The sequence below is a fragment of the Peromyscus maniculatus genome, chromosome 2 (genome assembly GCF_049852395.1).
Source record: "Peromyscus maniculatus bairdii isolate BWxNUB_F1_BW_parent chromosome 2, HU_Pman_BW_mat_3.1, whole genome shotgun sequence".
Classification (NCBI taxonomy): domain Eukaryota; kingdom Metazoa; phylum Chordata; class Mammalia; order Rodentia; family Cricetidae; genus Peromyscus; species Peromyscus maniculatus.
The window spans coordinates 156079586-156092870 of NC_134853.1; the positions used below are offsets into that span (position 1 = coordinate 156079586).

At 50.2% G+C, this 13285-nt stretch overlaps 1 protein-coding gene across 1 annotated transcript; it reads left to right on the plus strand.

Moving 5' to 3' along the window:
- The first annotated feature begins 204 nt into the window (after positions 1-204).
- On the plus strand, positions 205-2489 carry LOC102922886 (uncharacterized). Its single transcript, XM_006980854.4, has 2 exons — positions 205-328; positions 1522-2489. The coding sequence occupies exon 2, from the start codon at positions 1567-1569 to the stop codon at positions 2419-2421; it is 855 nt and encodes a 284-aa protein (XP_006980916.2). The 5' UTR covers positions 205-328; positions 1522-1566; the 3' UTR covers positions 2422-2489.
- The last annotated feature ends 10796 nt before the right edge of the window (positions 2490-13285 follow it).

The window sequence follows — 13285 nt, forward strand, 5'->3', positions numbered from 1 at the left end:
GCCCAACAAGGGGAGAAATTGATACTGAGTGCATGCAGCCAGCCTGTTGTGTCAGAGCTAGTACAATCTTTCAGTTCAACACAAGAAAAACAAATACTGGAAAACAGACACCTTAGTCTGGGTTCAAAAACAAGGCCCATCTGTCCTGGCAGGTTCATAGTAGTTCCTACTCTGAGGCTGGGGCCTGGCCGGAATGACCCCAGGAGGCCCTTCACTGCCTTAGGATTCCATGATTCTATGACATGGCCAGCAGTCTGAAGTGGCAGATTGCGGGTGTCCCCAGTGGAGAGCCAGGGAGGTCTATGTCATCTACCTCCTAAGAGCCAGGGTAAGAGAGGAACCGGCCCTAGGGCAGACAGATGGGGCCCCAGAGATCAAGAAGTGGAAGGAGCTTGAGATGAGGCACCCCTCAGTCCCCTCCTGTTTTTCTAGAGTAGGGGATGAGGTGGGGTGGGCCAGGCAGGAGAAGAGGCCGGGGCTTGGACGTTCCACCCATGTTAGACCCAAAAGACAAGGGCAGCTGAGGGGCCAGGGCCAGGGCGAGAGGTTTGCAGCTGTTTTGTGGGTGGGGCAGGCTCAAATACTGCGCTGTTGGCACTGAACAAATATCAGAAGTCAGGCAGAGCTGGCAGTGGCGGGGGGGGGGGGGGGGGGGGGGGGGGGACTCCAGGCAGGGGTGGAGGGCTGGCCAGTACTGGAGACCCACGGGAGCAAACAGGCACCACAGGAACTTCCTTACCCAGGGATGGGACAGAGCTTAATGGAGTCGGCCTGTCTTTGGCCTGGACAGATGTCAGTCTCTATAGAATGTCTACTTCAGGACCAGAAAGAGTGGGAACTTCACTGCTCTCCGTTCAAGTGGGGCAAATGAAGAAATCCCAATACTGTCAGAAAAATTTAGAACCAAGCAACTTGGCAGGATTTTTTTGTGATTCACGTAGCCCAGGATGGCTTTGAACTCACTACGTGGCTAAGGCTGCCCTTGAACTCTGTATCCTCTGTGCTGGGAGTAGGGGCATCTCTCCATTGAGAATAGAATGATACTTCCCTCCTTGTGCCACAGCGTGTCAGACGGAGGGGTAGCAAAGGACAGAGTACAGAGATGGAGTCTACAGCACAGCGGGGGTGGGGTGGGGGCAATGAAGTATGCTGGTTAGCGCTGAGGGCTAGCTTTTGGGTGTCATCTAAGGCCTGTCTCTATTTCATTCAGCATTAGAGACTCTATCTTTGGCTTTTGCGGTATACGGGGGTCCTGGCTCTGGAATTTGAGAAATGTGGGCTCAAAGAAGAGGCTGCCCCACGCTCCCTAGCAGGGCAGCCTCTCCATACCTCCTCCTGCTGCCGTCATCCGGTCCTGGACACTCTGATGGTTCCCCCCTCATCTGTCACCCTTCTTTTGTGCTTTCTGGAGAAGTCCTGAGCCTGGAAGGAGAGGGGAGAGGGAAGCAGAGGAAGCCATAAAGAGAAAGGTCGGAGGGAGGTGGCAGGGAGCTGGAGCTGACCCGCCTCTCTCTTTGGCAGGTCCAGGTAACCAACTGTCACACTCCGAAACTCGACCCAGCCAAGATGTCTGGACGCCAGGTGAGTCGATCCAACACTTACAGCCGCGTGAGCCATCCCAACAACACTTCCATTCCTCCCAGAACTCCAGGCTGGACCCAGTGCTCCAATATGAACAACGGCAAGGACCCGAGGACCCGTTTCCCGAGCGGCTCTGAGGTCAGCAACGCCAGCAGCTACTCCTCTGAGCAGTCCTTCACCCCCGTGCCTGCAAATCTGCCCGTGGGGAGAATCTGCATGGGCCGGCCCTACGACTCGAGGTGTGTAGAGACAAGCCACCTGGTGAAAGACCCCAAGGTGGTCAAAAAGCCCACTTATCCACGTAGCAACCCCCAATGCCTGCTCTGCACAGACCGTCCATCACGCCCCCCGAGCCCTACCTTCCTGGACCAGCTCATCAAAGGCATCAACTACCTGGACAGATCCACCAACGTTTTCGGCAACAACTACCCCAAGGCTCTGAGCTTGCCTCAGCTGGCTGCCACCTACCTGGAACGAGCTGCCAACTCCCTCTACCTGGACCCGATGGACCATGTCCCATCCCGCAGCTATTCGAGTCCGAACACTAACATGGCTACCACCTCCAACCAGACTCCAGCCAACACCTGCTTGGTCCCTTCCATCCGGGACACCAACACTCTGCAGCGCACTAGTGGTTCCACTAGCTTGAGCTGCCAGCACCAGCCTTACAACCAGAGCTTCTCTGCCGAGGCGCCTCCGAGGACAGGCATAAAACTGCCTGAGATCCCTCTGTTTGGCAATGGGCTCTTTTCCTTAGGTCGTCTGCCCAAGTTCTGGGAAGCAATCCGCTCCGGATTGAATGCCCCTGAATCTACCTCTAAGCCCTCCAGCTGGTGGTGACATAGATGCCAGTTCTGTCAGTGGGCACATGGCCATGGTGTAGAAAATAAAAATTGTCATGTGACAAACCAGGGGGTCTGCTTTTCGTCCCCCAAAGTGGAGTCTCAACTCTGTTGCTCAGGCTGGACCTTCCTGACACAAGCAATCCGACCCCCTCCCTTTTTTAAAATCTGAGATAAAATTGTGCTAGTCAGGGTTCCTATTGCTGTGATGAAACACCATGACCAAAGGCAACTTGGGAGGAAAGGGTTTATCTGGCTTACACTTCCACATCACTGTTCCTCACTGAAGGAAGTCAGGACAGAAACTCAAACAGGGCAGGAACCTGGAGGCCGAAGCGGATGCAGAGGCCATGGTGCATAGGGATGCTGTCTACTGGCTTGCTCCTTATGGCTTGCTCAGCCTGCTTTCTTAGAGAACCCAGGACCACCAGCCCGAGGTGTTCCCACCCAATCAATTACTAAGAAAATGACCTTATAGACTCACAGCCCAATCCTATGGAGGAATTTTCTCAATTGAGGTTCCCACCTCTCAGATAACTATTGGTTGTGTAAAGTTGACCTAAAACTAGCCAGCACAAGGCTCTTATATAGCTCAGGCTGTCCTCAAATTCTATGTAGCCAAGGATGACCTAGAACTCCTGATCCCCCTGCCTCTACCTCCAGTGGGCTGAGATTACAGAAATGAACTGCCATACTCAGTTTATGTAATGCTTGGGATCAAACTCAAGGCCTAATGCATGCTACCAACGGAGCTAGATTTCTAGTCCCCAAAGGCCATTTTTCTAGCTCAGATTCTCTGTTGGCTAGGAGGCAAGAACAAGCATGTGTTTGAAATCTGATTTTGTTGTTTTGTTTTGTTGTTTAGTTTTTTGAGACCAGGTTTGTCTGCAAAACAGTCCTGGCCTGATTTTTTTTTAAATTACATTTAGTGTGTGTGTGTGTGTGTGTGTGTGTGTGTGTGTGTGTGTGTGTGTGTGTGTGTGTGTGCATTTGCAGTGGATCCACTATAATTGGAAACCAGAGGACAACTTGCAGAAGTCAGTTCTCTCTTAGCGTGTGGGTCTAGTTAGGATTGAACTCAGATCCTCAGGCTTAGCAGCAAATGCCTTTATCTGCTGAGCCATCTCACCAGATCCCAATTTTTTTTACATGTTAGGAACAAATGTAAAAATGTCACAGTGCCCTCTGACTGAACAAAAATATTTGCAGGGTGAGTGTGAAGCCCACAAATCTCAGAAACCACCAGTTTCTCCCTCTAGTTGAACTGTTACTACACCGCAGGAGCTGTTCTCAGCTCTTCTTCTGAGACAGGGTCTCATGTAGCCTAGGCTGGCTGAGAACTCTGTGATAACAGAATTCTGTGATAACAGGTGTGCACCACTGAACCAGGCTCAACATTATGTGTCCTTCTTCACATGGACACAACAGACCTTTGCGATGGCCAATGTTACAGATATCCAACAGGCAACCAGGCTTTCCCACAGGAGGGAGGGTGGCCCTGCTGGGTGCTCTCTGAAGTCACTGAGTCCATCTGGACTGGGTGAGGCTTGATGGGGTTAGGATGAGGTGGCCTTCCCTTCAACTACTTTGAATGTCTGGGAAAATATTGCCTGGGCCACTGAGGACTCAGATCCCAGCTGATTTAGATTCAGGAATATCAGCCCCATAGGGAACCTAGCTGCTCTGAGGCCTTGGATCCTTTGATCCTCCAGGTCTGTTTTCTCTATCCGAAGTTTGGATGTATAGCTTCACTGATCTATGGGCCCCTGGACTCAAGTTTCTGAATGTGTCTTCTTGTCCCAAGCCAGGCCTGGAGCCTCTTAGACTGAGAACCGAGAGCGTACACAAGTATTCTAGTTCCTGCAATCCCCAGCCATCTTGCTGGGCTTCCCATCAGTCATTGCCTACCTTGGGGCCCAATTCTGTGTGGCTCTAAATTTAAGACCTGGTTCTCATTATTGACACTTTTGCCTCCCTAGCAACATGAACGCCAACAGCACCTCTGAGTATAGAATGGGGTCGCTTGAGAAAATGCAGAACTCCGAGGCTCCCAAAGTTCCTTGGCGCTTAGAGGCAATAGTGACCTGCTAAAGCCCGTGTTGGGCAAGTTCCTATGGTCAAGCAGAGAGGGTAACAGGCCCAGATATCCCCCTCATGGGACCACAAGAACAGGAGGAAAGAAAAAAAGGGACATCAAACTCCTGGTCCATTGAGTTCATGAATTCACTCCTATTTTTTGATTCCTCCTTTGGTTCAGGGCTCAGCATGCAGCGATCTCAAGTCTCTGTCCCTTATTCCTCTCCTCCCCAGAATAAGATGCCCACTTAGGCCACACCTACCAGTTCCCGTTCCCCAGATGGACATTCATTATCAGGAACAGTTTGTCTGAATCCATTCTGCCCTAGCACGAAAAAATGGAGCTGGTTTTGGAGCTTGCTCTGTAGCTGTTCTGAGCCACCACCATCTTGATCTGGGTCTGTGCTCATCTGGCTCTGAGGCAGAAGAGCAGACTACAGCCCTGGCTTTTCTAGAAATGCTCCCTTCCAAAATGGTCCAGTTTCCTTGAACTGGCGTGCAGGGCCCTTGACTAAGGCACTGCTGGACATTGCCAGTGCTGGGCCCAGTCTGGCTCACAGGAAATCCTTTTTATAATGCTAGTGGACACTGGACCTTGTGGCCAACAGGTGCTCCACAATGGTGGTGACACTGCTACCCTCAGAAGTATGACAGAGCATCACGTATGGGTGCTCATACTGTTAATAATGCCAGCCCACAGTTATTACCTCTTAATTATATGCCAGGCACTATCTAAAGTGCTTTGGATGTACTCAATTATTCCAAAAGGAAGATAATTCCTCATGATATTACAAAAACAAAGAAAAATAATAACTCCAGTAACATTGCAGTTTCTTTTCCTGTTGCTCTGGTGAAATGGCAATGTAGAGAGAAAGGATTTCTCTTAGCTCACAGTTCAAGGTACAGCCCATCATGGCAGGGAAGTCAAAACCGTAGGGGCTTGAAGCAGCTGGTCACACTGAGCCCACAGTCAGGAAGCAGAGAAAGATGAGTGAAGTACCAGGCTTGCTTTCTTCTTTTTGCACAGTCCAGGATCCTCTGCCAGGAGAGTGGTCCTGCTTACAGTTACCGCTAACTACGACAAATAATTTGAATGACTGCAAAAGAGGCCAAGGGCTGGCCCATCCATTCTGAAACACAGAAGGTAGTGATAAATCCACAAGATGAATTCTTTCCTCCCAAGAACATGCTGCCATGCTGTGAAATTAGGTTAAAAATAGTTCCTTTTAATTTTTTTTTCTCATTTTAGTTCAAGGATTGGACCCAGGGCCTTTTGCTAAAAGAGCACTTTGCCTCTGAGCTACAGGACAAGTTACAGGTGGGCTTTGAACTCATGATCTTCCTGCCTCAGCTTCCCAAGCATCTGGGGTTACTGGCCTACAAAGTCTCCAACTAGCCTGGAACTATGTAGGCCAGGTTGCTCCAGAACTCACAGAGATCTACCCGTCTCTTCCTCCCAAGTGCTGAGATTAAAGGGGTACACCACCATGCCGAGACCTGCCTATTAATTGTTCATCTAGTAACTAGTCACTTAGAAGTTGTGTTTTCCTTTAAAACAACAGAAGAAGTTGGAGGTAGTGGCGTGTACCCGTAATCACAGAGGCGAGCCTGGGCTATGAGACCCTTTCTTTTAAAACAACAGTGAAAAGAGATGTGCACGTTTCTGAAACCAAAATATGTGGAGTCCCTAAAATGCAGACATCTCAGGACTGTTACTCAGTTTCACCTAATTTAGGCCTACGTCACAAGTAGAGGTGAGGTCAGGAGACCAGAGCTCCCTCTTCCATCCACATGCTCTTCCCAGGCGCTGGGACCAGAAGCGGCCAGGGCTTGGGCTGATCTCTGAAGCACTAAGCCACTGCACCTGGTTGCACCTAGCTGCTTAATCACCACAGTGACTCTTTTGTTTTGTTTTGTTTGTTTTTGTTTTTGTTTTTCGAGACAGGGTTTCTCTGTGTAGCCCTGACTGTCTTGGATCTTGCTCTGTAGACCAGGCTGGCCTCCAACTCACAGAGATCCGATTGCCTCTGCCTCCCAAGTGCTGGGGTTAAAGGCGTGCGCCACCACCTCCCAGCCACCATATCGACTCTTTAAGGAAAGCACTGTTGCCATTTTATGGAACAGGACGCTGTGGCACAGAGGGATCGGGTGTAAATAATTTCAGTAAAGTGCCTGGAACTCAGTGGCCTTCAAAGCCTGCTTGGCATCATCAGAGGGCACTGCCTCTGGAACGGGTATGTCATCATGTTTATCTTCATGATTGCATTGTGAAAGGAGTAGGTGCTCTGCAAATGCACACAGTGCGTACATAATGGGTGCCACACATCGTCATAGGACCCAGTGCATAGTAGGTGCTCTGATGAATGCCCATTGCCTAGGGATTAGATTATATCATGTAGGGACAGAATCTCTGCCCTTGATCCAAAAGGCTCCCTGGGATGGATGCCCACTAGTCCCAGGTCCCTTGCACAGGCCCCAAGCCTAGAGAAATAAACCTATTTGAGAAGGTCCCCTGTTCCTTCCAGCCATGCTGAGGCCACAGGAGGTCCCCCAAGAGCACAGTTCAAGCCACACACCTGCAGGGTCCATGTAAACAGGAAGCGGCATGCTGGCAGCAGAACAGTGCTGTGGCCTGATGTGCCATCTCCCTTGTGTAGCGTGGACTGGTGTCACCACAGCTGGGGGGGGAGGGGGCGGGCGTGTGTCAAGAAAGTCCTTCCTACCTGCTGAAATGTGCCACTGTCGTGGGGAGCTCACTGCTTGCCAGGCTTGCCTCAGGGCCTCAGTTCTCTGCGTCCTGGCAGCAGGCTTTCTTTTTCGTGTGTGGTGTGTGTGTGTGTGTGTGTGTGTCCCGTGGCACATACGTGCAGGTGAGAGGACAGCTTGTGGGAGTTCTCTCCTTCTACAAAGTGGCTTCTGGGGATTGAACTCTGGTTGTCAGGCTTGGTGGTAAACGCCTCTACCTGCTGAGCGCTCTTGCTGGTCCTACTGAATAGATTTTGAGAAGCAGGGAGGGGAACATGGCCTCCAAAATACAAGGAATTGGACAAATCAAGGGCTGTGTTTAACTGGAGGAGGGGTTGTGCTGCTCCCCTCAAACAGTGTCTCCCCTGCCCCCGCCCCCCACACTTCTTTTCTTTTTTGAGACAAGGTCTCACTATGAATCCCTGGCTGGACTAGAACTCATTATGTACAACAGGCTGGCACAGAACTTGCCTCTGCCTTCCTTGTGCTGGGATTAGAAGTGTGTAACACCTGGGGCTGGGGCTCAGCAGTTAAGTGCACTGGCTGCTCTTCCAGAGGACCTGGGTTCAAGTTCCAGCACCCACATGGCCGCTCACAACTGCCTGTAACTCCAGTTCCAGGGGATCCAACACACCTCACAGATGCAGGCAAAACACCAATGCACAGAAAATAAAAATAAATCATAAAAAATTGTTTAAAACTTTTTAAAAATTAAATAAAAAGAAGTGTGTAACCCCACACCATGCATCAATGTCAAGGTTCCAAACAGGGGAGAGTAAACCTGAAACAAGTACTTTCCAGAAAGTAGTCAATAAAAGGGCAATTTCCTCAAAAGTCACTGTCGGTCTTAGACGTGATCTCCAAGGTCCTCATTATTCAATATAACTTGGTATAGGAGAATAATCCTGACAGTTTTTATACCTTAAAAGTAATTGACTATGGGGCCTGGAGATGTTACTCAGTCAGTAGAAGACTTGACTAGCATGCATGAAGTCCTGGGTTTAATCTCTAGCACTACAAAGAACTCAGCACGGTGGTATGTGCCTGCAATGTCAGCACTTGGGACACAGAGACAGGAGGATTGGAGCTCAGTGTCATCCTCAGTGACATAAGGAGTTTGACAACAGCTTGGGCTATCCAAGACCCTGTCTCAAAAAAAAAAAAAAGCTCAATATTGTCTAAACAGATACTTGATACACCGTTCCAAGAGTCTGAAAAAGAAACCCAGTTTTTAATTGCCTATGTGTACCAGAGGCACATCCTATTCCTGACCCTTCTAGGCCTCAGCCCACCCATCCCGCACTGTGCTCCCCAGCCCCATTTCATTCTCCCCTGCCTTTTCTGTCTACACATGTGACTAGTACCCCACTCCATCCCCAGCTGCACCCATCTCCCTTTTGGCTTGAGATCTGCCTCGGGGAACAACAGAAGCCCCTGCTCTTGCAGGCCTGAGTTGCTGCTCTGGCCATTTTTGGCCAACTTTTTCACTAGCCTCATGCACGGCCTCCCCCCACCCCCACCCCCAACCAGGCAGGAATTTCTGGGGAACAATTGAACAAAGCCGGGAACTTGGAGGGAGAAGGCACAGGACATTCCAAAAGGATTTCTCTCAGGCTGCAAAAGACAACACGCAAGAACAGTACAGAGAGCTCTCGGCCTCGGAAAAGAAAATCTCAAAACAGACGGAAAGTCTGCCCAGGAGGAAGGGCAGTGCGGATCAGAGGAAGGAACGGGGGAGCCAGGGGTTAAGAGGCCCACATTGGGAGGGTGGAGCTACTTCCCCCTGCCACCCTATCCCTGCAGAAGTCTCTCCATCTCTCTGGCCTCAGATTTGTGGTCCTTGAAAAATGGAGAGAGTTCGAAGAGAAAGCATTGGGATGCACAAAGAGCCATTGCCAGGATGTTTGCTTAGTAACCAAGACCTGCAGACAGGGCAAAGACCCAGCAACAGGAGAGGGTTAGTGATGCCTGTGGGGTGTCCCTGAGGAGTAACGTCCAGTAATTAATGGTTAGAGACATTCTGCACATGGGCCAGGGATGTAGCCCAATTGGTAGAGTGCTTGCCTAGCCAGTACAAAGCTCCAGGCTTGACCACCACCACCCCACCCCATCCCAGCACCGCATAAACAGGCATGGTGGCATATACCTGTAACTCTAGTACTTGGGAGATGGTGGCAGGAGGATCAGAAATTCAAGGTCATGCTTGGCTAGGTAGTGAATTTGGAGCCAGCCTTTGATATAAGAGACCCTGTCGAAAAAGTAGGGGAGAGAAAGAAGAAAAGAGAGGTCACATGGAAAGGCAGAGAGAGTGCTATCCAAAGTCACCAGTTCACAAACTGCCAGTGATTCCCATCTGACACAAGAAGTTTTACCCCAAGGGTAAACTGACAAGGCCCAGGGTTCCATCCATAGCACTGGGAGAGAAAGACAGAGAGATAGCTATGGCTCATGCCAAAATATAAATCTTTGTGCTGTTTCCGATGTGGAGGAGGATTGCGAAGAAGAAAACATCAGCCGGGCTAAACAGGCTGCTCAGTGCCACTGTTGACTGATGGTCCAGAGCAACAGCTTCTTATCTCAGACTGCTAATAAACAGTTTGGGGGCTGGCACCGGTCCATAGCTCCATTTTTGAGTAGCCTTGGTCTTTACCGACACATAGAACTGTGTTTATGTAAAGAGAGTTGAGTGAGAAAAGCAAGACATGGAACCATCCGTCCTCACTGGCACACACACAGGGAAGGCACAATGCCTGCTCCACCCGGAGGAGAAGGGTCAAGGACATTGGTGGTGGTCCAACCCCTGGCCTGCATACAGAAGCCTTCTAGGCCAATGCTGAGCCTTGTGGGTGGGAATGTGAGGGGGTGGATAGGGCCCCCAAGAATTCCAGCTTAACTAAAGAGGTTTGGGGGATGGGGACCACAGTGACGGATTGAAATGACAAAGACCATTTGATGGTCAGCTCGGCAGCCAGATTCTAGAGTAGCATTCATAAACCATGTCCCAAATAACACATGCCCTGTGAAATGTTAAAAGTTTTTCCCACGCCGGGCGGTGGTGGCACATGCCGTTAACTCAGCACTTGGCATTTGGGAGGCAGAGGCAGGTGGATCTCCGAGTTTGAGGCCTGCTTGGTCTACAGAGTGAGTTCCAGGTCAGCCAGGGCTACACAGAGAAACCCTGTCTTGAAAAAACAAAAGAAGTTGTTTCCACAAAAACAGGTAGGGTCTGTCTACAAATACATTGAGGAAGGACAGATTAAACAGTTCAACTCACTCAGGACTTGTGTAGACAGTTTCCCAGGAGATGGTCACCATGTGGAAAAGGATGCAGGATTTCCAGGGAGGTGAGATGGCTCAGAGGGAAGATGCCTGCTGTTACCAAGTCTAACAACCTGAGGTCCATCTCTGGGACCTCCATGGTGGAAGGAGAGATCTGCCCCATGAAAGTTATCCTTTGACTTCCACACAGGGACCCACAGCATGTGTGCCCCACCCCCGCAATAAAAATGTAATAGTAATTCAAAAAAGGACAGATATCTCAAAGTGTTTTGACCCCCTTTCCTCGGGGCATCTGGGTGGGAGGGCAGAAGATCCACAGGCTGCAGTGTGGGATCCCTGCCTGGAGCCCAGGACTCCACCTGGAGTAAAATGAGAAAGCGGCAGGTAGTGTGAAGACACTGGGGGGTGGCTGGGGACACAGCCAGCAAGTCTAAAGCCATGGCCAGAGGAATCACGTTGTGTCTGAGCCGGGAAGCACCCCTCAGCCTGGGCAGAGAAGAGATCTTCACTGGCTAAGAAGACGGTCTGGAATCACACAAGAGCCAAGTCATGAGTCTCCCTTTCACTGACTGAACACCCTCTCAGCCAGCCACTTCAGCCTCTGGGCCTCAGTGTCCTCATCTGGAAAAGGGGAATAGCAGAATATACATAATTGGAGCTGAGGATTTGGCTCAGTTGGTGGTACGCTTGCCCAGCATGCACGAAGCCCTGGGTTCAGTCCCCACACACATGGGGGTGGTGGTCACACTGGTGATCCCAGCACTGGGGAGGCAGAAGGCAGAGCCTCAGGAGTTCAAGGTCATCCTTAGCTACAGACTGAGCCTGAGATCTGTCAGCGCTACCTGCAACTCTGTCGCAAGAACAAAAACAGTGAGCAGGGTGCAGCCTAGCATGTAGGAGGCAGAGACAGGCAGGTCTCTGGGAGTGTGAGGCCATCCTGGTCTACATAGTGGGGTCTAGGCCAGCCAAGGCTACATAGTGAGACTGTCTCAAAAAACAAAAACAAACAAACACACAAAAAAAGCACAGTTGTCTACTTCTCAGGACCTGGTCAGATCAAATAAGACTCCGGGCCGCCTGAACAGGGAAAGAGATTTATCTTAGTTGAGGCATAAACCAGAACCTGGCCTGGAAATGTAAATCTGCAATACCTGCTACTCTGGAATCTGAGGCAGGAGAATTGCAATCTCAAGACTTGCCTGGGCTACTCAAGGCTTGCTTGGGCAATTTAGTGAGACCCCCGTGTTAAAAAGTAAAAAGAAGGCTAAAGACTTAGCTCAGTAGTAGAGAACTTGCTTAGCATGTGTGGAGGCCAGGGTTCAAGTCCCAGGAAAAAGAAAAGAAGAGGACCATTTGGCTAGGCATGGTGGCACACGCCTTTAATCCCAGCACTTGGGAGACACGGGTAAGAAGATCTCTGAGTTCGAGGTCAGCCTTATTTACAGAATTCTAAGATAGCCAGGGCTACACAGAGAAACCTTGTCTGGAAACACCAAAACCAAAACAAACAAGCAAAAAAAAGAGCAACATTCATGTCATAAGCCAGGTTCAAAGCAATTTGTTCTTTCACCCAAGTGAAAATGAAATGGCCTGGGTGCCAGCTCCACACCAGGCACTGTGTGAGTTCTTCACGGAGAATGTCAGTGGAAAGAAGGCCGAGCAAGAACAGTGTGCCGGTTGCTGCTTGCAAGGCCTCGTGGCAGCCAATCATTCCGAGACTGTCTCAGCGGTCAAGATGTTTAGGCAAAGAAGCATGGAACTATGGGAAGCTAGGGACCATGCCCTCTAGGGGAAGCCGGGGAAGGCTTCTGTCAAGGTGGGTGCATGTCAGGTGACAGAAGATTGGAAAGATGAGCAAGACTAGATCCTGCCAACCACCCAACCCTGTCCCTCCCCGGCTTGTGGGAAATTTTGCTGCCTCCTAAGATGGTGTCTTTTCCTCTTCCTCCTGCTCTTCAGTCCCCCACCAATCCCCGCTCTTTCACGTCAGTTTCTGGTTCCAGGCTAAGCCAAGGACATATCCTGTCTCTGCCTGTTTTCCCACACAGGCAGTGGAAACCCTTGGCTATAGTAGCCGCTTTCATTATTCGAAGAATGTAGCGCACAGCTAGCCCATGCAGTGCCTTCACTCACAGTATCAAAAAGCACCCCCTCGGGGCAGATGGAGCCCACGAGACCCATTACCAAACCTATTCGCTCACTTGGAAGCATACCTTTGTGATGAGAACAACCTGCCCAATTGTCCAGTGCAGTCCTGAATAATAATTAACAACGAAAGGGGGAGAGAGAGAGAGAGAGAGAGAGAGAGAGAGAGAGAGAGAGAGAGAGAGAGAGAGAGGGAGGGGGGGGGGCTCTGAGGCAGGGAAAAGATTTTGGAATCAATTGGAAACCAGGAGAAGCTGTTCCTACCACTTTTGGAGGGGCAAGCCACAACTGTAGCCACTGTTCCAAAGGTTCCCAGCTCCCGTTCCACAATCAGAGTGTTAGCTTGTATCTGCCTTCCCAACCTCTCATGGTCCCTCCTTCCCTACAGAACCTTGTAGAGACGCTTGAGCTCTTTCTGTCTTAAAGATGCTGATAAGCACTCTAAGCTATGAATACATACAGTGTAGTTACAGACACCTCTGAGGCTCCTAAAAGCCCGGCTCCTCTTCTAAGCCATACAAGGAGATGACAGCCTGGCCCCAGACAGAACAACTTGAGAACATTTACTAAAGATACTGAGGACTGCATGCTATAAATCAAACCAGCCAAACCCCTTC